Raw genomic sequence first — 27,206 nt, 5'->3', positions numbered from 1 at the left:
CGGACTGTTTTCCAAAGACCAATGCTTAAGTGAGAAATCTGAGAACGTATGGGTTCCTTTACACATTTTTATAGCGCTGTCTCCTCAGCGTTCCTCAGTGAGCTTGACACTACACACACATAAACCACAGAAATCACTCTCAGTCAGTTTCTGCCTGTGGTGGAGATAAGACACTGGGAGGACCTCATGATGGGGGTACCTCCCTAACAACATCTGAGGATAAGACGCGACTGCTAGTAGCTGTATTCTATAACAGAATATTTTATAACTTAAGGGAGAAAGGGAACTATTAGAGATAAAAACTTGTGAACTGCTTGCAAGTTTACTGGGCGGAAACTGTTATTCAAACACAGTTGTCTAAAAACAAATATCCTTGGCTTTTGTGGAGTAAATGGAACACAGAGGTTTTGACCAGGGCATTTCCACTTATGGGGGAGAGGATTATTAAAAGCATACAAGACCTTAATTAAAGTGATGTTTTTAAAGGGCACAAAAATAAAGGGCCAGTAATAATGGAATCAGCTCTGTAAATCTTACACAAAAATATGAGTCTTTGATTCTTAATAAAGAAATGCCAACTTCTGACATCAAACACCCTGATAGTAGGGCTCATTTCTTAGACTTCTTGATATTGTCAGTTGAGTAGGCACAATGGAAGCAGATGAATAATGAGGAAAATGATATAAGGAAGGTCTCTGTTTTTGCTTTTTTTATTCCACAGCGTTATCTTGGCGATAAGAAGAGAAGCACAGATATTCCTGCTTGGAGGAGGGAGTTTTTCATATTTTAAAACACTATATAACTTGTAAAATGCTGCATTTAAAATACTCCATCCCCAAGTGCAGGCTGTCTCAAAGACTTATAAAAAATGAAGAAGAAAACATTACTCAAAGGGACCCACAAATCCAAAAACAAAAACAAACACCTTGGATTTTAGCTTGGATTTTACTTCATGAGTGTGTGTAAAGAAACAACAGCTGAGGCCGGGTGTGGTGGCTCACGCCTGTAATCCCAACACTTTGGGAAGCTGAGGTGGGTGGATCACGAGGTCAGGAGTTCAAGACCATCCTGACCAAGATAGTGAAACCCCATCTCTACTAAAAACAAACAAACAAAAAAAAAACCAACCAAACAGCTGAGAGCTGGGAGGAGTGGAGAAAAGAGGGACAGAATGACCTTTCAGCTTTTCCCTCTATTTTTTGAACTGTTTATTAGTGCAATGATTAGATGTGCAATGATTAAAATGATTAGTCCAGTCATTTTACATGTGATTCTGTACAGAAATTAATCTTATTTACTATTAGCTACATTTTATTGATTACTGTACACCAGTGTTTTAAGCACTTTTCATGTATCATCTCATCTCATTTAATTCTTATAATCCTATGAGGAAGGTTCTGTTTTATAAATGAGAAAGCTGAGCCACAAAGAGGCTAAATAACATTCCCAAAGCCATATAAATATGACATAGATTTGGCCCTTGCTGTCTGATGCTAGAGAATATTTATCAACATACAAGTTCACACACACACACACACACACACACACACACACACACACACACCAGGGAGGGATTGCGCTTTGGTATTTTTGCTATGATGATTTGAGGATACCTTAATTTCCTGGCAATAATGATACTATCGGTTTATCCTGTTTTCAAGAGAGGTGAAATTGACACCAGAATTTATTATTTGCCTTGACATACTTTAAATATCCTTCAGGTAGAGGTAATGCCTTCATTATATTCGGTGTGAAACCAGCTCATGTCCCACCTCATAAATTCTCATAAATTAGCCCCAAAGAAATAAAACTAAATCACTCATATCTTTTCACAAAATGGATTTTTATTGTGGTCATACATGGTTTCTCAGTGCCACAGAAAATTGCTATGTAGGGACAAAAAATTTTGGATGGCTCTATAAAGAAATATGGTAGGTTTTCAGAAATAAGTTGTGCAGGAATGTGGTTAATGAAAAGCAGAAAGGGTCAAGGGAAGAGAAAGGAAGTCAAGGAATGTGGTATGTACATCAAATGATTACTTTTTAAGCCCCTCTAGGCTCTGATAACACTTTCCCCACGTCAGATCCCAACAAAATTCATCAGTAACTGAAGTGATTGTGCTAACAGATACATAAAGACTACCAGAGAAAAGTGGGTTGAGATGGGCTCAGACTTATTGTTAGGTCAACTCTGGGAGTCGTGTGTCTGTGCCAACCACAAATCTGTGGGCTACCTGGAGATGAGTTCTAATAACCAGCACAGAACCCAAAGCTGCTCTCCAACACCTCTGATTAGTAGGGAAAGCCTGTAGTGGGGGTGAGAGAGGAAGCTGTGCCCTTCCCCCAACCACTGTTTCATCTTCTGCTCGCTGACCTTGATGTGACTTGAGAGCTCTCCTTGCTTCGGCTGTGCAGTCCAGAAGCCAGAACTTCCTCTAGGAAACTGATAAGTAGTTTGAGGTTACTTGAAAGAAAAAACAAAAGCATCTCCAAAAATAGAATGTCTTGCTCTGGACAGCTAACCAGATGAAAATATATCATGAATAGTAGCCAAGAGGTACTGGTCTGATATTTGGGTATAGAATGGAAGCATCAGTTGAGCACTACAACATCCATACTGCAAGGACAGTCCTTCTGTGCTCTTCCCCAGGGTCTTCATTTTGTTTTTTTTTTTAGAATTAAATTTGTAAGGTCTATTAAGACTAACATTTCAAGTTTGAAGTTTCTGTTTGGGAACCCAGAATTTTTAAGGGCAAGGCCACTATATTAACTCAATACCATGTTACATCAGCACCTGTTATCTATACTCTTGAAACTGTCTCAGAGCTTGTATGTTGTCTCTAGTTTCTTCCTTATCCAATCTACTCTCCAGAGTAGCACCAGAGTTACTTATCTAAAATACGGATTACAAGCCAGGTGCGGTGGCTCAGGTCTGTAATCCTAGCACTTTAGAAGGCTGAGGCGGGTAGATTGCTCGAGCCCAGAAGTTCGAGACCAGCCTGGGCAACAGAGCGAGACCCTGTCTCTAATTAAAAAAAAAAAAAATTAACAAATAAAACAAAATACAGATTTTATCCTGTTATATACTCTCCCCTCTTCTGCTTTAAAACCTTTCTTTTACTTATGGAAAATGTACAGTTCAAGGCCTTTCATAATGTGGCCTAATAATGAATACTTATATTCATTTTGTTCTGAGCACTTTTTAAAGCCGTATGTGTATATATATGCATATATGCCTGCAGCCCTGTCAAACAGATGCTACTATTATCCTCATTTTAAGAAAACGAAGAAGCAAACCTATAGAGGGGAGGTTAAGTGACTTGCCAAGGTCACAACAGACAGTAAGTGGCTCAGCTGGGACTCAAACCCAGGCTCTAGATTCTGTGCCTTTCAGCATCATACAATATTGCTTCCCACTGGTCTATTCCATCTCTCAGAGTGCAGCCTCTATGCCATCCATGCCCAACAACTCACCGTTCCTAAACATGTCATGAGCTTTCATACTTCAAGTAGTTATTCTTACTATGTCCTATGTTTGAAATGTAGGGCTATTCTTTCTCTGCTGAAATGGCGTGATCTCGACTCACTGCAACTTCTGCCTCCCAGGTTCAAACGATTCTCTTGCCTCAGCCTCCTGAGTAGGTGGGATTACAGGCATGCGCTACCATGCTGGCTAATTTTTGTAGTTTTAGTAGAGACAGGGGTTTCACCATGTTGGCCAGGCTGGTCTCAAACTCCTGGCCTCAAGTGATGATCTACCTGCTTCAGCCTCCCAAAGTGCTGGGATTACAAGTGTAAGCCACTGCGCCTGGCAGGAACCTTTTTCTTTAAGACTAAGGATTAAAAGTCACTTTTCTGGCCAGGCATGGTCTCATTCATACATACATATATAAATACATAAATGTCACTTTTTTGTAAAGCACTTCCAGACCCCTCCATGCTGAACTAATTACTATTATTACTTTATCCCACTCCTATCTCAGCACTGTATAATTGTTGCCAAGATAGACTGTGAGCTTCTTGGGAGGTAGGGGGAAGTCTTACTCACCTTAGATCTCCAGGGCTTAACACAGAGGTATCCAATAAAGTTATGCTGAGTAAATGAATAAAATAGCTACCCATTGGCAAGAGAGCCCTCTTTATAATATAAAAGTTATTTGGATGGATGGGTGCGATGGCTTACGCTGTAATCCCAGCACTTTGGGAGGCTAAGGCGGGTGGATCGCTTGAGCCCAGGGATTCGAGACCAGGCTGGGCAACATAGTGAAACCCCATCTCTATAAAAAATACAAAAATTAGACAGGCGTCTGTAGTCCCAGCTACTTGGGAGGCTAAGGCAGGAGAATCGCCTGAGCCCAGGAGGCAGAGGTTGCAGTGAGCCAAGATCGTGCCATTGCACTCCAGCCTGGGCGACAGGGGTGAAACCCTGTCACAACAACAATAACAACAACAACAACAACAACAACGACAACAAAAGTTATTTGGATGCTCAGGACTCTCTCTCAGAGCAGATATTTAAAAGACAGAGGACTGGAGGAATGACCAGGTATCTTATTACCATTGTTTTGCAGTTTTAGACTGAAAGATTCTGGGCTTGGAGAATTTAAATTCCAAACTCCTTTGCAAAAGAAAACATTGCAAAGTAGAGGGAAAGGAGTAGAAGCTAAGTCCATTTGTTTCTCTGCGGAAATACAGATATCTTTGGCCTGGCTTTTTGGCCAGCTGGACTGGAGACAATGGGAGGTCAGAAAACAAGTGTTAGGAAATGAAGTAGCACTGATTTTTTTTTTTTTTTTTTTTTTTAAACAATAACACAACAAGTCTTGGTGACTTCTGGAAAGAATGAAATAAATGTGTTGGGAAACCCTACAGGAATTTATCAGGGGATATCTGGTTCATTTCCAACTCTGCTACAAAGGGAAGAAATAAAGATCCTCCTCTGTATATCAACAAGACCCCACATTCCTGACTATAATGAGAACACACTTACTATTTATATTTACCAAGCCTAATTTTGTTTCCTAGGGCCACTGTGACTTAAAAAATATATATCTATTTGGGGACTCTGATGAGTCATTGCTCAGAATGCTTAAAAAATTATGGGGAATGAACATATTGGTAGCTGTACCCCAAATTTAGATGTTTAAAAACAAAACAAAAGAATAATTTTTCTTTCTAAATTCGTTTTAAATCAATCTCATTAAAAGTGAACTCAAAAATCCCCTTCTCCTGTGGTGCCATAGTCCAGTTCAATTCAGTTCAATTCAATCCAATTCAACAAATGTTTAATGAGCATCCATTATGAATGAGGCATTGAACTAGGTGTACAAATGAACACCTTAGTTATGATTCCTACATTAAGGGACTCTCAGAGACAGATACACAATCACAATCCAATATGAGTATAAACAGAGGCAGTGCCAGAAACTAACAGAGTGGATTAATACTACTGCTTTTTTGGTTTGTGCTGTCATCAAGGGTGTTTTCCTGACTCCATGTATAGAAGGAAGGTGGGTGGAAAAAAGCAGAACCCCAACCCTGATTTTATTTTATTTTATTTTATTTTTTATTTGAGACGGAGTCTCGCTTTGTCACCCAGGCTGGAGTGCAGTGGCCTGATCTCAGCTCACTGCAAGCTCCGCCTCTGGGGTTTACGCCATTCTCCTGCCTCAGCCTCCCGAGTAGCTAGGACTACAGGCGCCGCCACCTCGCCCGGCTAGTTTTTTCTATTTTTTAGTAGAGAGGGGGTTTCACCATGTTAGCCGGGATGGTCTCGATCTCCTGACCTTGTGATCCACCTGTCTCGGCCTCCCAAAGTGCTGGGATTACAGGCTTGAGCCACCGCGCCCGGCCCAACCCTGATTTTAAAAAGTCAACCTTGAGAAGTCTTAAGTCACACACTGAAAAGCAAGCTTCTTCACTTAGATCGTTGGTAAGGGACTAGAGACCAACGTTTATAGGATTAAAAATATTAATTACTAAAATAATTCAGCTGAACAACTGTGTTTCTATTCCTAAACAAAGCTACCACACTGTAACAAAACTATGTGTGTGTATGTGTATATAATTTAAGGATATGTCTTCCTCCTTTTTCACTATACTCCACAGGTAAAAATTACATGTGAATTTCTTATACCAAAGACACCAAGGGGAATCTAGAACCTGAACAGTGGTATAATAATATATCTAAAAAATGGAACTTGTGGGGAGCAGAAAAATAGGAAAAGACTTTCAGGAAAATAATGAGAAAAACCCCAAGATATTTGCCGTAATGGAGTAATAAGCTCCTAATTACAGCCAAACACTTACTTGGAGATGTTAGGAGTATGGGAGTGGGTAAGGGAGAAGGATAAGATGAAAGTTTTAATAGCTCAAAACACTGAAAACGCTCCTCACCTCTCCTTTCAACTTCCACTGCTTGCAGTTTTGAGAGCCACTGCTGTGTTTCATACTTCTTTGCTTTTGCACCTACTATTCGAAGGCTGTCACATCTGTCTCATACTTTGTTTGGTGGAACTACGCACCTTTAAAAACCCAACTCTCACGTTATTACTCCTCTAGGAAGCTTTCCTCAACTGCATTGCCCTCCCCTTACAGTTATTACTCGTTCTTCCATATCTTGTAAATATACTATGTTGTAATTTATTTGTCTATATGTCTATTTTCCATGCAAGCCTATGAAGCTTTTTGGGGCACAAGGATACATGAGTACATTCTCTTTGTAAAAGTTTTAAACAGTACACATATACCTCATCTTCCTTGACCCTTCTTATCCTCATCACTCCAGAAATAACATAATTTGATCAACAAATATTTACTGTCTACTATGTGCTAGGCACCGTTCTAGAAGCTGTGAATACAGCAATGAAGAAAGTAAAAAAAAACAAAAAACAAATAAACGAACAAAAAAACCCCTCTGCTCTCATGGAATTTATATTCCAATGGGAGATAAGGAGAATAAAATTAATTAGTCACTACTAATGATACAACAATGGTGTACACATATTACTATGTGCAAAGTACTGTTCTAATGGACAGAAACCATTCCACTTTAAATACACATGCACACACACACAAAACACAGAGAAGTCAAGATCTTACAGCTTAGAAGTGGAATTGGGATATAATCCCAGGCAATTTGGCTTCAGTTTGTTTTTTTAACTATAATGCTATACTGCCTCTTTGTAATATGTTAGATGAAGAAATACTATGGGAAAAGATAAAGCAGGCTTAAAAAAGGAGTATTGGAGATGATAGTGGTGTGAGATTTTAAAACTAGTGACTGGGCTGGGTGCGGTGGCTCACACCTGTAATCCCAGCACTGTGGGAGGCCAAGGTGGGAGGATCACTTGAGGTCACGAGTTTGAGACCAGCTTGACCAACATGGTGAAACCTGTCTCTACTAAAAATATGAAAATTAGCCAGGTGTAGTGGTGCATGCCTATAATCTCAGATACTTGGGAGGCTGAGGCACGAGAATCGCTTGAACCTGGGAGGCGGAGGTTGCAGTGAGCTGAGATTGTGCCACGGCACTCCAGCCTGGGTGCCAAAGCAAGACTCCATCTCAAAACAACAACAACAACAACAAAATAAAATAAAACTAGTGACTGGCTGCCCATGGTGGCTCATGCCTATAATCCCAGAACTTTGGTAGGCTGAAGCAGGAGGATATTTTTAATCCTATTGCTTGAGTCCAGGAGTTCAACATCAGCCTGGGCAACATGGCAAGATCCTCTACAAAAAATTTAAAAAATTAGCTGAGCATGGTGGTGCACACCTGTAGTCCTAGCTCTTCAGGAAGCTGAGGTGGAAGGTTCACCTGAGCTTGAGCCCAGGATTTAGAGATTGCAGTGAGCTATGATCATGCCATTGCACCCCAGCCTGGGTGACAGAGTGAGACTCTGTCTCAAAAAAAGAGAGTTCATCAATGTTAGGTAATAGCTTTTCTTGAAGAGGAATAAAATACTACCATAAAAAAATCCCCCCAAAACAAAAACAAAAACTAGTACTTAAGGAAGACCTCCCTGAGAAACTGACATTTAAACCAAGACCTGAATGAGGCAACGGAGCATGTATCTGGGAAAGAGCAAGTGCAAAAGGATCAAGGCTCTGTATGTTTAGGGAAAAGAAAGAAGGTTAGTGTGGCTAGAGTGAAGTGAATAAGGTGTTGGATGGTAAGAGGTGAGATTGGAGAGGTAAGGAATAGGTAGAGTGGGCTATAAGGAGAGATCATGTAAGGCCTGGCATGTCATTGTAAGAATTGTGGTTTTTACTTTGGGTAAGATGAGAGACATCTGGAAGGTTCTGCAAAAAAATGTGACATACCCTGAATGACACATTTTCACAAGATCACCCTACTACTATATTGAGAAGGGGGTGCTGGGGGACAAGTGTAAAGCAGCTGCAGTAATCCCAGTAGGAAGTGATGGTGGCATGGACCAGAGCAGTAGTGGCGAAAGGGCATTAGATTCTGGGTGTATTTTGAAGGTAAAGCTCTCAGGACTTACTGATAAGTCAGGATGTAGGTGTGAGAGAAAGAGGAGATTCAAGAAAATGCCAAGTTTTTTTCTGCCTAAGCAACTAAAGGAATGGATGTGTCACTGAGGGGGGAAGTCGGAGCGAGGATTATGTGAGGAAGAAATATCAGAAGTTTGGTTTTGATCACGCTAAGTATGAATATTTATTAGACGTTCAAGTAGAGATGTCAAAAAGACAGTGGATATACAAGTCCAGAGTTTGGGGGAGAAGTTTGGTCAAGAAACACTGGTTCTCAATGGGGTGAGGAGGAGTGTGATTTTACTCTCAGGGACATTTGGCAGAGTCTGGAGATGTTTTTCTCCTTGTCATAACTGGTGGAGTGCTGCTGGATTCTCACGGGTATAGGCCAGGAATGTTGCTGAACATCTATAATGCAAAGGACAGTCCTCCACAACGACAGATTATCTGCCTCCAAATAGCAATAGTGAAACTCAGGACTAGAAATATAAATCTGGGAGTTAGTAGTGGAGACAGAATTTAAAGCCATGAGACTGAATGAGATGGCCAAGGGAGTTGGTGGCCAAGTCCCAGGGATTCCAAAAACAGGAGAAACAGCAAACGAGACAGAGAAGGAATGGCCAGTGAGGTAGGAGGACCAAGACAGTATAGCTCCTGGAAGCTAAGTGATAACAATGACCAGTCTGCGCAACATAGTGATACTGCATCTCTATTTTTTTTAAAAACAGAAGTGAAGGAACTGTGTCAGATGCTGCTGATAGGTCAAGCAAAATGAGGACTGAAAGTTGACTCCATGTTTAGCTATGTGGAGGTCCCTAGGGACCCTGACAAGATTTTGGAGTGATGGAAGTGAAGGCCTGAATGCAGTAGTTGAGGAGAATATGTGGGCTTAAGAGAATATGTGAGGGAAGAATTAGAGACAGTGAGTATAAACAACTCTTGGAGAATTTTCCTATGAAAGAGAACAGAGAAATGAGATGGAGCCTAGAAAGAGTAAGGGGATTAAGAGAGGGCTTTTAAAGATGCAGAACATAGCAGGGTATTTCAAACTGATTTTTTTTTTTTTTTTGGGAGACGGAGTCTCACTCTGTCGCCTAGGCTGGAGTGCAGTGGCACGATCTCGGCTCACTGCAACCTCCACCTTCCGGGTTCAAGCAATTCTCCTGCCTCAGCCTCCTGAGTAGCTGGGACTACAGGGATACGCTGCCACACCCGGCTAATTTGTTGTATTTTAGTAGAGACAGGGTTTCACTGTGTTGCCCAGGCTGGTCTCGAACTCCTGAGCTCGGGCAATCTGCCCACCTTGGCCTCCCAAAGTGCTAGGATTACAGGCGTGAGACACCGTGCCTGGCAAAACAGGATATTTCTATGCTTCTATGAATAATCCAATAGATAGGAAAAAAACGATTTGGGAAAGAAAGGGGAGCGAGTTTGGAGTGATATTCCAGTATAGGTGAGGTGGATGGGCTCTGGTGCCCAAGTGGAAGAGCTAGCCCCAGCTAGGAGCATTCATCCCCTATGATAGGACAGAAGGCAGTGGGTTTTCTCCCTTCTAATTATCTTCTAATGGTTTGTCTTACTAGTCAGTGCACATCTTGAGTATTACCTTCTTCATTCTTAGTATAAAGTGGATGAATTGTTTGCCAAATGAACACGATTCAGATACAGATTTTTAACAGAAGACCCCAGCTTAAATATCACCTAGTATACTAAACTTTTTCTAAATATCCAACAGCAGTTTTATCAGGAGCAAGGGAATAGGTTGGCATTCAACATCTACGACTGAGGCTGGGCTCACACCTGTAATCCCAGCACTTTGGGAGGCCAAGGCAGGTGCATCACTTTGAGCTCAGGAGCTCGAGACCAGCCTGGGAAACATGGTGAATTCCTGTCTCTACAAAAAAAATACAAAAATTAGCTGGGTGTGGTGGTGTGCACCTGTGGTCCCAGTTATTCGGGAGGCTCAGGCTGGAGAATCACTTAAACCTGGGAGGTGGAGGCTGCAGTGAGCCGAGATGGCACCACTGCACTCCAGCCTGGGTCATAGGCTGTCTCAAAACAAACAAATCTACATCTGGAAATACCAGGAATCTCACACAAAATCATCCTGCCCCTCACGTTTAATGAATAATGAAGAACTTCTCATTATTTCTCAAATGTGGTATCCCTTTTTTTTTTTTTTTTTTAAATCTTGCTCCTGTCCTTAATCATGCTTTTCCTCAGCCTTGACTGCTTTTTCTCCCTATGGAAATCCTACTTATCCTTTATGGTCTAGTTCAAAAACCACCTCCTCTGTGAGGCATTTCCTAGTTACTCTGTCAGAATTATTTATTTATATTTAGGATACATTTTATTTAACTTCCGTACATGAACACTTTTCTTTTTTTTTTTTTTGAGGTGAAGTTTTGCTCTCATTGTTCAGGCTGGAGTGCAGTGGTGCGATCTTGGCTTGTTGCAACCTCCACCTCCTGAGTTCAAGCAGTTCTCCTGCCTCAGCCTCCTGAATAGCTGGGATTACAGGAGTCCACCACCATGCCCACCACCATCACGCCTGTAATACCAGTACATTGGGAAACCGAGGTAGGCAGATCACCAGAGGTCAGGAGTTCAAAACCAGCCTGGTCAACATGGTGAAACTCCGTTTCTACTAAAAATACAACAATTAGCCAGATGGGATTTCACGTGCCTGTAGTCCCAGCTACCCAGGGGGGTGAGGCAGAATTGCTTGAACCTAGGAGACGGAGGTTGCAGTGAGCTGAGATCATACCACTGCACTCTAGCCTGGGCGACAGAGTGAGATTCAGTCTCAGACAAAAAAAACAAAAAGAAGCAAATGAATTTGTGAGTCCTAAGGGTGTAGTCCAGATTGGTATACCAGCTTACATCTTTGAGTTCCAGGATTTTGTTTTAAAAATGCATAATTAGACAGGCACAGTGGCTCATGCCTGTAATCCCAGCACTTTGGGAGGCCGAGGAGGGTGGATCACCTGAGGTCAGGAGTTTGAGACCAGCCTGGCCAACATGGTGAAACCCCGTCTCTACTAAAAAAAATACAAAAATTAGCCAGGTATGGTGGTGGGCACCTGTAATCCCAGCTATTGGGGAGGCTAAGGCTGGACAATCACTTGAACCTGGGAGGCGGAGGTTGCAGTGAGCCAAGATTGCACCATTGCACTCCAGCCTGGGTGACAGGAGCAAGACTCTGTCATAAAAAAAAAATAATAAAAAATGCATAATTTTATATTATTTTTCATAAAAGGACCTTTAAAATTTTGACATAAACATACTTTAAGGTACTTATCAGTTAAATTTTTTAATTCTACCCCTGAACATCCCCCCAATTATAAGAAACTGGGCACTTCAAAAGATGTGTCATGTTTATTTTGTGCCATTAGTCTTTGAGACTAATCATATCCTAATATGAATAATACAGAATTTGTTTGACTCCTTCAATGAACCATAAGATTATTGAAAACAGGGACATTTTATTTATGTTTGCATTTAAGTTCCTGCCTTGAATAGTAAAGGCAGCCACTCAATAAATATACTCCTTAATGCTCCCAAACAATATAATCAAAATATTCTGACAATATTCTTAGCTCACATTTTCTTGTTTCTCCTTGAGAGGAGCAATAGTAATAATAAAAATGTAACAAAAAACCTCATGTCTATGGACAGGTGAATGGAAAAGTAAACTGTGGTATATTCACATAATGGAATGTTACACAGCACTGAAAAATGATTGAGGTTACATGCAACAATATAGATGAATCTTAGAAGCAACGTTTAATGAAAAAAGTATGATACCATCTTTATAAAGCTCAAAAACAAGCAAAACTAAACAATGTGTTATTTAGAAATACATAGATAAGTGCTAAAAACACTATCTTCTTCCACCAAAGCAAGGGAATTAAATACAAAATGTAGGATAGCACTTACCTGTTGTAGGGAGATAAGGGATGTAATTGGAGAGGAACACATGGATACATCTATGTTACTGGCAATTTTCTAGTCCTTGGGTTAGGTGAAAGGCTCAAGCGTATTTATTATATTATGCTTTCTAACTTACATGCGACATATATTTTATCAAATATTATATTAAAATACAATTAAAAAACACAAAAGTGGAGTGGGTTTCTTTACCCTAGATTTTCTCAGAATCTTTAATATGCGAATGTGAGTTTTGACTTTTCAAGAGAAGGACAGAGTGTTTTCCAAACTTAGTTGGCTATAGAACCCTTTTTAAAATGGAATACCTATCAATATCTCCTCAAATAAATTTTCTGTATAACAAGCCTTGGAATACACTGAATTAAAGTATAAGATATTTCCTTGATTCTAACTAATTCCACTGGAGTTACTTTACCCTATGACACTTTCTTACAAATGATGTAATTGCCTATTAAAAAATGTAGCTATTCCTTCCCAGTTCCCTCCTTAGTACTGGCCACCTGATTTATGAAACAAAACAAAACAAAACAAAGAAGCAAACAGGAGCTCTTGGTACTATTTCCTCTCTCATTGAGAAGAAACAGCAAAAAAGCAAACAATGAGATTCTGCATGGATCTAGCATTGTTTGTGTCATTCATTGGAATATCATGCGAAGAGAAAGAAAAAAATTACCCTCATCATCCACAGGGTAAAAAATGGACTCCTCAAGGACAGAACTCAAGAGGTCTGAAAGGTTGTTATCATCTGAGAACACAGAGGTCTGAAAGGTAGTTATTGTCTGAGAATAAAAAGAGGTGTAGATGTGTGGGAACATTCAAGCCCACATCAATTTGTCAGAACAACCACAACTACAGGGGCAGCATGGTGAACGCTATTAAAAAATCCAAGAAACGAAGCCCCAAATAACCCAGCTGTAGCAATCATGAATGCTGAAGACTCTTCGCATGTCTTCTTTATTTTTTTGAGATGGAGTCTCGCTCTGTTGCCCAGGCTGGAGTGCAGCCCCAGTTCAAAAGATTCTCCTGCCTCAGCCTCCCGAACAGCTGGGATTACAGGTGCCCACCACCATGCCCAGCTAATTTTTGTATTTTTTTTTTAGTAGAGACGGGGTTTCACCATGTTGGCCAGGCTGGTCTTGAACTCCTGGAACTCCTGACCTCAGGTGATCCACACACCTTAGCCTCCAAAAGTGCTGGGATTACAGGCATGAGACATCATGCCTGGCCTGCGTCTTTTAATTTTAGAGGTACTGACTCTGGGGGGCCCCAAAGGAGAAATTTTAAGTGAACACAAATGGAAATGGAACTACTAAAAATTCTTCTTCTCATACACTGCAAAGTCATCTGACATTGGACTATCTTCATAGCACATTTTATCACTGCCTCAGTATATTCCCACTTGGAATAACAGTATAATTCTACCCTTGAATTATATGGTAAAGTAAAGGTTTTTAAGATAACTTACTTGGAAGTAAGGGTGATGACAGAGATGGTGATGATGAATATCCTAAGTCTGTTTTACTTTATCTCCCCAAAACGTAGCAGTAATAACAGCAACAGCAGGTAACATCCATTGAGTGCTTACCCTCTGCCAGATCACCTCTAAGCATTTTACAAATATTAATCATCTAATCATCACAACAATGGTATGAAGGGGCTATTAATACCTCCATTTTACAGCTGAAAAAGCTGAGGCAGAAAAAGGCTAAATGATTTGTCTCAGATCATACAAGTGAATATGTGCCAAAACCAGAATTTAAACAAGGTAGTCTGGCACTAAAGCCCATACTCTTGTTATGTTACACTGCTTCTTACAAGACCAAAGGGTACCAAAAGGTGATTTATATGTAACAGGTTCCACTTAGGCTTAGAAGCTCTAATGATAATCCTAGTGAAATAACATATGTCCTGAAGGATGCATCATTCGTTTGGGGAAAGTAATACTGTACAGTTTTGTCAGAGGAATGCAACTCAGGGTTGTGTTGAATATAATCAACTGGATACTTTATTATTTAAATAATTCCAGTGGCATCAAATTGATGACTCTTTAAAATCGGTAGAACATTTTAATATTTTTTGATCATAAAAACAGAAATATAGATAATACTGGAAATAATGAAGTAAATGGGTCACTTCTGTCTCACTATACAGAGTCAGGCATGTTTGAGCTTTCCCTTACATTTTTAACTTTTTAGTTTTACACAAGTCCTGAAACAAATATGCAAATCTGTGTTGGATCTTCCGCATGACACAAAAAGGCATATCTTACAAACTTGTAAGAGAGAAGAACTTTCTCCTATAACTCAACATTCTGGCTGCAGGAAACAGACCCATTCAAAGTAGCTTATGCAAAAAAAAAAAAAAAAGATTATTGTATGGCATTGACAGGGCAGAGGTGTCTGCCACTGACTCAATGCAAGATCATTGCTTCATAAAACCCTGGAATCTGGAACTGGAAGGCTGCTTTGAAACTAGATAACATGTACCTTGCTGACTCTTGCTTCCATTTCTCTCTCATTTATTTATTGGTCTCTTCTTTAAGCTACACACTGTTAATCTGTTTCTTCCTTCTTTCTCTGCATCTGGGTTGAAGTACATCGCTTTTTAACCAACCTTCTCCATACACATCGATAATTTTTATTTATTTACTTATACTTATTGAGACATAGTCTTGCTCTGTCACACAGGCTGGAGTACAGTGGCATGATCATAGCTCACTGTAACCTTTAACTCCTGGGCTCAAGTGATCTTCCTGCCTCAGTCTCCCAAGCAGCTGGGACTGCAGGTGCATGCCACCATGCGTGGCTAAAAAAACAAATTTTTTTTTTTGTAGAGACAAAAAAAGGGTCTGGGCTTTGTTGCCCAGATTGGTCTCGAATTCCTGGCCTCAAGCGATTCTCCTGTCTCGACCTCTGAAAGCGTCAGGATTATAGGCATGTGCCACTGTGCCTAGCTAATAATTTTTAAATTTTATTTTTTTAAATTTTTTTGAGATGGAGTTTTGCTCTTGTTGCCCAGGCTGGAGTGCAATGGTGCTGTCTTGGCTCACTGCAACCTCTGCCTCCCAGGTTCAAGCGATGATTCTCCTGCCTCAGCTTCCCGAGTAGCTGGATTACAGGTGCCCACCACCATGCCCAGCTAATTTTTGTATTTACAGCAGAGATGGGGTTTCACCATGTTGGCCAGGCTGGTCTTGAACTCCTGACCTCAGACAATCCACCTGCCTCAGCTTCCCAAAGTTTTGGGAGCCACCGTGCCCAGCCTAAATTTTATTTTTAAGAATCAGCAGCAGCTAACCTCAGGGTTGGCAAAGGCATGATGTGAAGGTATAAACACACTGTTATGTGTATATACTATACAGGTATAATACAATTTTTCTGGCTGGCAGTTTAGTAATTTTGCATCTTAAAAATGTTTACACCTTCTGATGCCTCACCAACATTGCCAGCAGTGCATGGAATCCAGCACCACACAAATCTGAGCTTGAGTTCCAGCTCTGTATTTCCCTGCTATATGACTTAAGGCAAATTACTTAATTTCTCTATGTTCCTGTTTCTTCATTTAAATATTGGGACCATAATGATCTCACTTCTTGGATCATGAAGGTTAAATGAGATAATATATGTAATGAAGTCAACCAACTGGCACATAGTATATATTCAATTATTATTATTCCAAGTCAACAATTAAATAAGTGTTTAAAGATGTATGTAAAATGATGTTTATTACAGTACTGTTTGTAAGAGTGAAAAACTGCAAACAATATCAAACAACATTTGTTTTGCTCACCACTATATTCCAGTCTCAAGATAGCCCCTGTAATATAGTAGGTGCTCAATAAGTATTTGTTGAATGAACAAAAAAATTGAGGATTGATTAAATTATGGTACACTTAAACAATAGAATATAATTCAGTTATTACAAATGATATAGATAAGCATTTTCATTGAAAGCATACATAGACTATGTTTCCTTTTGTTTAAAAATATATGTGGGCTGGGCCTGGTGTGGTGTTTATGCCTGTAATCTAAGCACTTCAGGAGGCTGAGGCAGGCAGATCACTTGAGCCCAGGAGTTTGAGACCAGCCTGGGCTGTAACATGGTGAAACCCTCTCTCTACAAAAAATATAAAAATTAGTTGGGCATGGTGATACATGTGTAGTCCTAGCTACTCGGGAGGATGGCTTAAGCCCGGGAGGAGGAGGTTGTAGTGAGCCAAGATCGCGTCACTGCACTCCAGCCTGGCAAGAGAGCAAGACCTTGTCTCTCAAAAAAAAAAAAAAAAAAAAAAAAAAAAAAAAAAAATTTGTGTGTGTATTAGATATAGCTATATATGTGTTCTGGGCACAGTGGCTTATGCCTCTAATCCCAGCACTTTGGGAGGCCAAGGCTGCAGGATCTCTTGAGGCCAGGAGTTCAATACCAGACTGGGCAACATATTTGAGACTCCATCTCAAATAAATAAATAGATAGATAGATTAGATAGACAGATAGCCAGGCTTGGTGGCCCATAGTCCTAGCTACTTGGGAGGCTGAGGTGGGAGAACTGCTTTAGCCCAAGAGTTTGAGGTTACAGTGAACTATGATCACACCTCTGCACTCCAGCCTGCGTGACAGAACAAGACCCCATCTTAAAAAAAAAAAAAAAATTGGCTAGGCATGGTGGCTCATACTTGTAATCCCAGCACTTTGGGAGGCTGAGGCAGGTGGATCACTTGAGGTCAGGAGTTCAAGACCAGCCTGGCCAACATGGTGAAATCTGTCTCTACTAAAACTACAAAAATTAGCTGGGTGTGGTGGTGTATGCCTGTAGTCCCAGCTACTTGGGAGGCTGAGGCAGGAGAATCGCTTGAACCCAGGAGGCGGGTGTTGCAGTGAGCTGAGATGGCGCCACTGCACTCCAGCCTGGGCGACAGAGCGAGACTCCATCTCAAATAAACAAACAAACAAATAAATAAATAAATAAAATTTTTAAAATGTGTATACATTCATAGTGAAAGATCTAAAAGGCTGACAACATTGGGGAAATTTGTCTATTTTTTTTTTTTTTTTTTTGCTTAGCTGTATTAAATTTTTTTTCCTACAAGAATTATATATTGATTTTGTAATGAAAAGCTATTTTTCTTTTTTAAATTTCTTTTTCACACACAATTCAGAGGTAAAATGAAAAGCTATTTTTTAATTAAAAAATATATGTTACAGTGCACAAATAAATTAGAATCAGGGGACATGCCTAAATTTGAATCCTGGGTTAAATTCAGCTTTAAAAAAGGCATCTTATTAGAGTTGTTCATTTATGTTTATTTTCCCATTAGACATTGAGATTCTTAAAGATACAGAACAGGTTTTCATCTTTCTAGTACCGTGCACAGAACATTACACATAATCAGCACTCAATAAATGATTGCCAGTGACAGGCGATACACTCCATCACAACTCTTTTTTTTTTGCTGAGACAGAGTTATGTTCTTGTTGCCCAGGCTGGAGTGCAATGGCGCGATCTTGGCTCACCGCAACCTCCACTTCCCAGGTTCAAGCAATTCTCCTGCCTCAGCCTCTTGAATAGCTGAGATTACAGGCATGCGCCACCATACCTGGCTAATTTTGTATTTTTAGTAGAGACAGGGTTTCTCCATGTTGGTCAGGCTGGTCTTGGACTCCCGACCTCAGGTGATCCGCCCGCCTCAGCCTCCCAAAGTGCTGGGATTACAGGTGTGAGCCACTGCGCCCGGCATTCCATCACAACTCTTGCAATGATGTCTAATCCTTTGGTCACTGGAGGAAAATAAGCTGCCAAAGAAAATCTCTTGGCCGGGCGCAGTGGCTCACGCCTGTAATCCCAGCACTTTGGGAGGCTGATGTGGGCAGATCACAAGGTCAGGAGATCGAGACCATCCTGGCTAACACGGTGAAACCCCGTCTCTACTAAAAATACAAAAAAATTAGCCAGGCGTGGTGGCACGCCCCTGTAGTCCTAGCTACTCGGGAGTCTGTGGCAGGAGAATCGCTTGAACCCGGGAGGCGGAGGTTGCAGTGAGCCAAGATTGCGCCACTGCACTCCAGCCTGAGCGACAGAGTGAGACTCTGTCTCTCACACACACACACACACAAACACACACACACATAAACACACACACAGACACACACACACACAAAAGAAAGAACATCTCTCTGGGACAGTTTCAAAATTTATCCTGAAATGTCCATAGTGAAAAAAAGTCCCCTCTGGGTTCCCTCCCCTTTGAAATGCAAATTCTGTCATAGTATCCTAATTTTTCTGTAAATAATTCAGAGATTGAACCTACTGGTGGTTACAGGAGAAGGTCCAAGTTTCTAGTGTTACTTGTTTAGGAGGAAATCTATAAAGTACCTGTTGATAACATGAATTGGCCCCCTACCAGCCTCAAACTTATGTATAGAAATTCAAGATGCCAACTATTTTCTAGGCCCGTAGCTGTATTCACTACAAAAAGTGTTAATTTCACTTACTCCATGTCAAAGTTAAATTATTATCAACACTTAGGCATCATTTCAGATAGTTATGAAACTAAAAGCTTCCACTAACTAATCAAGTTAATTTTTTTTTTTTTGAGGCAAGGGTCCCATTCTGTTACCCAGGTTGGAGTGCAGTGATGCGATATTGACTCACTGCAACCTTTGCCCCCTGGGCTCAAGCGATCCTCCCACCTCAGCCTCCCGAGTAGCTGGGACCACAAGCACACACTACCATGCCCAGCTATTTTTTTGTATTTTTGGTAGAGACAGGGTCTCACCATGTTGCCCAGGTTGGTCTCGAACTCCTGATATCAAACAATCTGCCCACCCTGGCCTCCCAAAGTGTGGGATTACAGGTGTGAGCCACTGTGCCTGGCCAAGTTAGTCATTTTTATTCAAAGAGCATTTTATTCTTAAATCTCATTTTAAATCATCACTGAATGATAAAATTCTTAAAATAAAAGTAAATGATTCCTCAGTTCTATATTATTTTTTCCCCAGCTTTGGTTTACAATATTTCTTAGTACGCTGAAAGCTTCACATATTATCCATTTGATAGAAACATATTTTGCCTATCTTATAGGTGACATTATAAACAAAGGATTTAAAAAATCATAGCTAGATAAATATTCCAAAATATTATTTCAACTGAGTGCTTAGATGCTCATACTGGAAACAGACTGTGCCCAATTCCAGCTTTACCACTTATTAGCTTTATGACTTTGGGCAAAGTACTTAACTTCTGTCTACCTTGATTTCCTCATCTGAAAAAGGAAGTTGATGACAATTATAAAAATATCTACCTTGGCTGGGTGTGGTGGCTCACACCAGTAATCCCAGCAATTTGGGAGGCCGAGGTGGGAGGATTGTTTGAGCCCAGGAGTTTGAGACCAGTCTGTACAACATAGCAAGACCCTGTCTCTAGAAAAATATAAAAAAGTTAGCACCTGTAGTCTAAGCTACTTGTGAGGCTGAAGTGGTAGGATTGCTTGAACCCAGATCAATGTTGCAGTGAGCTGTTTGTGCCACTGCACTCCAGCCTGGGTAACAGAGCGAGACCCTGTTTCAAAAAAAAAAAAAAAAAGAAATCTGCTTCATTGAGTCATTATAAGAATTAACAAAATTAAATGGCTAAAGCAGTGCAAGCCACAAATGTTCTCGTGGCCACATTAAAAAAGTAAAATGAAACAGGTAAAATTAATTTTAGTAGTATATTTTATTTAACCCATATATCCAAAATACTATCTTTCAGCATGTAATCAACTTTTAAAAATTACTGAGATATTTTACATTTTGCTGTACTGTCTTTAAAATCTGGTTTTAAACTTGTAGCATACCTCAAATTAGACTAGCTACATTTCAAAGGCTCAATACCTACATGTGGCTACAGACTACCTTACTGGACAACACAGGTATAAAATATTCAAACAGTATCTAGCACATAGTATGTGCTAAATAAGTTTTAGTTCTTAGTATCATCATACCCCTTGCTTTAGGAATTGTAATAGACCACTGTTCCTTAAAGTATGTGACTCATAACATCAGTTGACATCAGGTGGTTCTGGGGCATGGCATTAAACAACATTGAATTATGCAGTGAGAAACTATTCCATTTTAAATTATCTTTTTTATCTTTCTGAACATTTGAAGGAGAAAATGTCAGTTTGGTACTACAGAGCTTTGTCCTACCGGTAGCTAAGACTACAGATGTGTACCACGATGCCTGGCTAATTTTAAAGTTTTTTGTAGAGATGGAGTCTCACTATGTTGCCCAGGCTGTTCTTGAACCCCTGGCCTCAAGTGATCCTCCCAATTTAGCCTCCCAAAGTGCTGGGATTACAGGCATGAGCTGCTCTGCTCAGCTACATTTAAAATTTTTTTATTGAGATATAACTCATAGACAACAAAATTCACTGATTATCAAGGATGTTGTTTGATGAGTTTGCCAAATATATCCTGTTGTATAACCAACTTCTCAATCAAGATACAGAACATTTCCATCACTTGAGCAAGAGCTTCTTAAAAATCAAAAAACAGGCTGGGTGCGGTGGCTCACGCCTGTAATCCCAGCACTTTGGGAGGCCTGTAATCCCAGTGAGATGGGGACAAAGTTTTATCAGTATATAAGATGTTTATTGAAGCATTATTTATATTAAAAATGTAAGCTTGGCTGGGGACAGTGGCTCATGCCTATAATCCCACCACTTTGGGAGTCCGAGGTGGGTGGATCACAAGGTCAGGAATTCAAGACCAGTCTGGCCAAGATGGTGAAACCTCATCTCTACTAAAAAATACAAAAATTAGCTGGGCATGGTGGCAGGTGCCTGGAATCCCAGCTACTCGGGAGGCAGAGAATTCCTTGAATCTGGAAGGTGGAGGTTGCAGTGAGCTGAGATCGCATCACTGCACTCTAGCCTGGGCAACAGAGTGAGACTCCGTCTCAAAAAAAAATTAAATAAAAAATAAATAAAAAATAAAAAAGTAAACTTGCAGCTAAATATGCTGGTGAAAAAAAAATGTAAACAACCTAAATGTCCAATGGTAATAGTTAAAGACCCATCCTTAAAAATAAAATTATATAGCCATTAAGATTGTTTTAAAGACTTTTTAGTAACATGGGAAAATGTTCTCAATATGATTAAAAGAAAAAAAAACTGTATAGATCTTATGTTAAAAACAAAACATAAACAAAATTCTAAAACCTGTAGGTTAAAAAAATATTAGAAGGGGCCAGGCACAGTGGCTCATGCTTATAATCCCAGCACTTTGGGAGGCCAAGGCAGGCGGATTACTTGAGGTCAGGAGTTCAAGACCAGCCTGGCCAACGTGGTGAAACCCTATCTCTACTAAAAATACAAAAAAACAAAACAAAACAAAACAAAACAAAAACTAGCCAGGCGTGATTGTGCAGGCTTGTAGTCCCAGCTACTTGGGAGGCTGAGGCATGATAATTGCTTAAACCCAGGAGGTGGAGGGGTTGGAGTGAGGTGGGATCGCGCCACTGCACTCCAGCCTGGGTGACAGGGCGAGACTCTGTCTCAAAAAAAAAAAAAAAAAAAAAAAGCCAACATATTAACAGTGATTAGCTCTGAGTTATGGTATACGAATGATTTTTACTTTTATAGTTCTTTTTTTTTCCCCAAGATGGAGTCTTGCTCTCTCACCCAGGCTGGAGTGCAGTGGTGTGATCTTGACTTACTGCAACCTCCGCCTCCCAGGTTCAAGCAATTCTCCTGCCTCAGCCTCCTGAATAGTTGGGACTACATGTGCGAGCCACCAGGCCTGGCTAATTTTTGTATTTTTAGTAGAGACGGGGTTTCACCATGTTGCCCAGGCTGGTCTCGAACTCCTGATCTTGTGATCCACCCGCCTCGGCCTCCCAAAGTGCTGGGATTACAGGAGTGAGCCACCGTGCCCGGCCTTACTTTCTTTTAACAATGAGCATGAATTACTTGGTCAAGGGGAATGCCTATTTTCCTTTATCTGTTTGCCAGCACTATCTGTCTTTGCTGCTTATGGGGAAAATAATTGAAAATGGGATCATTAATTATTCTGCAGGTTTACAGCTAATGATGGCTTAGTTGAATCTAGTAGTATGACAAAGAATGTACTATGTACAGTAATTATTATTGGCTTAAAAGGGAATCTGGCAGCAAGAGAATTGTTGCTCTTGTGCCATCTTCTAGCAGGATATGTCTTTTCTATTTGTCAAAAGTTTTAAGAAGTACTGGAGACTAAATAAAGTTCAGGTAGTGCGCAAGCAATGGCAGTGCTGTTGGCTAATGAATTAACCTAGCCACCCTTTTCCCCTCTGCTTCTATCCTGAATCCCATGAAGACAGGGATTTTGCCTATTACGATAACAATTTCATCTATATGGATTGGGTTCTTGACCTCTCAGCTCACACAGCTAACTTAAAGGTGTCAATTGCTGCTGGCAGGGACTAGAACTCTTTAATATTGATTGACTTGTGAAGTGATAAGGTAGGCCAGCTCAAAATCCAAACCAAGATGCTCATTTATTTGCAAGGTAGGATCATGTGCTTCAGAAAACCAACTACGATAATGGCTCAGTTTATTGCAGGTGAATAAAATAATGGGTATAGTTTGTTTAACTACATCTAGAAATTTGCATTTTTATAATAAGCAAATGTTCATTTTGGTGGATAATTCTCTTAATTCACATTAGCTTCGATAGATCCTCCTAAAACATAAGTCAGGTGTCATGGCTCTGTTTAAAACCCTATAACACACACAAAAACTTGTACATAAATGTTTACAGCAGCATTATTTATAATCGCCAAAAGATGGAAACCACCTAAATGTCCATCAATTGATGAATGGATAAATAAAACATGGTACATGCATACAGTGAAATATTACTCAGTCATAAAAAGGAATAAAGTACTGATGTATGTTACACATGGAGGAGCCTTGAAAACATTATGCTAAGTGAAAGAAGCCAGTCACAAAAGAATACATATTATTCCATTCATATACAATGCTCAGAATGGGGACATTTATAGAAAGAGAAGTTAGATTAGTGGTTTATTAGGGCTGGAGGGGGGAATTTTTTGATATGATGAAAATGCTTTTTTTTTTTTTTTTTTTGAGGAGTTTCACTCTTGTTGTCCAGGCTGGAGTGCAATGGCATGATGCAACCTCTGCCTCCTGGGTTCAAGAAATTCCCCTGCCTCAGCCTCCCAAGTAGCTGGGATTACAGGTGCATGCCACCGTGCCAGTCTAATTTTTGTATTTTTAGTACAGATGGGGCTTCACCATGTTGGCCAGGTTGGTCTCGAACTCCAGACTTCAGGTGATCCACCCACCTCAGCCTCCCAAAGTGCTGAGATTACAGGTGTTAGCCACCACGCCCAACCAATGAAAATGTTCTAAAATTGACTGTGGTAATAGTTGAATATATCTGTGAATATACTAAAAACCACTGAATTTTACACTTCAAAGGGTGACTTGTATGGTATGTAAATTATATCTCAATAAAAACATTAAAAAAAAAACCCAACCCAAAAGTGCTAACTCCTAGCGAAAAGCAGTCCTCACAGTCTATAAGGCACTCCAGGAACAGCCCCAGATATTGATGCCTGTCACACTGCATTTCTTTCTACTTCTCTTGCTCACTCCACCCAGACTCACCAGCCTCCTTGCAGCTCTTGCAATGCATTGCATGATTCTTAGGACACGGCTGTGGCTGTGCCTGGAATGCTTTTTCCTTCTACCTGTGTGGCTTACTCCCCAACCTCCTTTAAGTCTTTGTACACTCTTCTTTCTGTCGCCCAGGCTGGAGTGTAGTGGCTCGATCTCAGCTCACTGCAACCTCCGCATCCTGGGTTCAAGTAATTCTCCTGCCTCAGCCTCCCACGTAGCTGGGATTATAGGAGTGCATCACCAGGTCCAGCTAATTTTTGTATTTTTAGTAGAGATGGGGTTTCACCATGTTGGCCAGGCTGGTCTTGAACTCTTGACCTCAGGTGATCTGGCCGCCTTGGTCTCCCAAAGTGCCGGGATTATAGGCGCGAGCCATGGCACGTGGCCTACACACATCTCTTCTTAAGGAAGCCTTTCCTGATACCATACTGAGTAGTGTAACCTACAGCCACTGTCCCCAAGCACTTTCAATTTCCCTTTACACAGTTTCACATTCCCTACCCCCGCCACTGCATTTATTACATACTGATTTACTATAAAATATACTTATTTGTTAAGTTTATTGTTTATTTCTGTCTCCCCCTGCATTAAAATGAAAGCTTCACAAGGGTTAGGATCTTTGTTTTATTCATGGAGGTATCCCAGTGCTCAGTAAATACTTGAGTGAACAAACTACTGGCTTTACATTGTTCTCACATGTTCAATAAATATTTATCTATTACAGAACTCATAACTAGAACTCCTGACTGTTCTATATAGATGTTGATGAAAATTTCTGTGATGTTATAGCAATGACTCATGCCATATATAATTGTTAGAAATTGAAATTTGACATTCCCCCTCCCCTACAAGTAAATATATATATGGCTAATACAACTGAGACAAATGAAGAGGAGGAGATAAGGTAATAAGAGGAAGGAAAGTAATTCCATAAGAAGGGCAAATACTGAGACAGGAGATAACAGTCTGTACACACAAACCTGCACAGACCCCACAGACACACTAGACTAACTGCTTAGGACAGCATGTGTTCAGGTCAGATTCTTTTTCAGGGCAGGTTCTTGGTCTTCAAAAAAGCACGAGTTATATCTTTAAATAAGTCTCTGTAATTGGTTACTACTTTTTATTTCTGTGTATTTCATTATATATGAAAGGAAAAAGGGAAGTAATACAAAATTCATATTAAACTTCATATGGCTATGGAAAGAGAAGAAATATTGACTGCCTCTCTTTATTTAGAAGGCAATTTTATTAAGAATGTTGCTAAGGAGATAATTAGCTTCTGCAAAGTTCTTTGGTGTCTTAGCAGCAAATACATGCCTTCTATTTTAAATGGTGTTTAAATCTAAACAAAGATAATCACAATTACAGCTAATCAGAGTAGGCCCTATAGAAACAAATCACACAACTACAGAAGGCCTGCATATATAGAACTCCGCTTCATTACAACCAGCGCCTGAATCATTAAAAAATATTATCACAAAAGAACTGTTTTAAAGAAATAAAGTATGCAAGAAAGAGCCACTTTAAAATAATAACTTTGAATGACAACTTGAATTTCAGATTAAACTAATATGTATTTCCTATTAGGATCTAAGGGACCTATATATTCAGGTAACTTCTGGCTTAAGATGACGAGCTTACTTATACAAAGGCCCTATTCTCACACTAAAAATTATGTTCATTTTTGGAAATATACTAGGCAGGAAAGGAATAATTGCTTTCTATTCTTTATTTTTAAGTTTTGTTTACAACTAAGATTTTGTTTCAATTTACAGTAAAAGCGATCTTGACGTATGTTAGAAATAGAGAAACCAGGATCAAGGTTGTTAAAATTGCTACCTGAGGGGTAAGGGTACTTGTTATTTTTTGGGATGCAGGAGATCAATTTTGACCTATCTACCCATTACATTAAGTGATTACGTAATAAAAAAAACTAGTAGGTGGTAATTCTGAAATTTGAGTGCAGAATAAATCTGTGGTAATCTCAGATTTTATTTAAGAGTTGTAATAGGGAAACCAAGTGACCATAAATATCCCACAACAGACATTTCCTGTTCTGGAAGGATAGTAGCTTCTGTATTAGCACATCACACAGTGACAAGATATCATTTCTTTCCTGTTTATTGGAGTCCCCACTAATCCAAATCCATGGATTTGGATGTAAGATATGTAAGACATGGCCAACCATACCATGACTTACATGATTCTAAATATAAAAGGAGAGCATATATCATGGCAAATCTAAACATATACCATTTTCTAATCTCCCTAGTCTCTCAAAAAGCTACTTCTGTGCTGCAGAGCTCTTGAGATCAAGGCTGTATTTTTGTCATCATTTATTCTTTTGGCCTGTTTCCTTAAGAAATAACCCATATATTACAGAGAAAATTATACACTAAAACTCCTACAAAATTAAACCCTAATAATTCACAGAAACAAATTATTTAATGTTTTCTCTTCCAAATCAAGGTCTTTATTGCTAGTTCACTGCAGCCCTACTATATCCAGGAATAAAACTGATTTTTAAAAATATTAGCCTTTCCATTACTGAGAGTCTAAGATTCCAATGTGTATTAAGAGTTGTAAACTTACTAAATACGTTAGTAATACCCAAGGTATCCTACATTCATCATGAAAACTGAGCCTTTCTATTCAAAGCTGAAACTATTGCTTTCAATTACGTAAGCCTTTACAATTTCAACTGGCCTCTGAAATATAAATTCCATCATCTTACTGGTATGATAAATTTCACTGTTTACTTATTGGCTAGGGGCTATATATTTATAAAAGTAAACTATAAACACTTGATATTAAATCATTTATATATTACAAAAATCAACTAATATTTTTTCCCGTTTGGTGATTGTCATAGCAACTCCCTCTTCATAAAAGTTTCATTGGTCAGGAAGCCAGTGAACAATTCTGTCCAAAATTTTATTGAATCTTTATTGCTAAGATATTGGCTCAAATGTAATACAGTGTACTACTTAGCATGCTATTAGGTCACACAGAGATACAAACGCTGACAATAGCTGGAAGAATCTAGCATAAAGCCTTTGCAGGGCTGCCTTACCTTCTTAATTTTATATAAGAATAA

At 39.7% G+C, this 27,206-nt stretch overlaps 1 protein-coding gene and 1 long non-coding RNA gene across 3 annotated transcripts in view; one reads left to right on the top strand and one right to left on the bottom strand.

The window, feature by feature from the left end:
* The window catches only part of LOC110740794, a 76,859-nt gene that overhangs the window by 2,725 nt on the left and 46,928 nt on the right, over positions 1 to 27,206 (top strand). The window lies entirely within an intron of this gene.
* The window catches only part of VPS45 (vacuolar protein sorting 45 homolog), an 82,054-nt gene continuing 56,674 nt past the window's right edge, over positions 1,827 to 27,206 (bottom strand). The window contains exon 15 of one of the 2 annotated variants that reach the window (XM_003892567.5): positions 1,827 to 2,442. In XM_003892567.5, coding sequence (XP_003892616.1) covers positions 2,355 to 2,442 — 88 coding nt within the window. In that variant the 3' untranslated portion in view covers positions 1,827 to 2,354. The remainder of the gene's footprint in view (positions 2,443 to 27,206) is intronic. The other variant, XM_003892568.4, reaches the window with a different exon arrangement.

The sequence above is a fragment of the Papio anubis genome, chromosome 1 (genome assembly GCF_008728515.1).
Source record: "Papio anubis isolate 15944 chromosome 1, Panubis1.0, whole genome shotgun sequence".
NCBI lineage: Eukaryota > Metazoa > Chordata > Mammalia > Primates > Cercopithecidae > Papio > Papio anubis.
The sequence above is the reverse complement of the archived record's forward strand: the minus strand, read 5'-3'. Positions and strand labels throughout refer to the sequence as shown.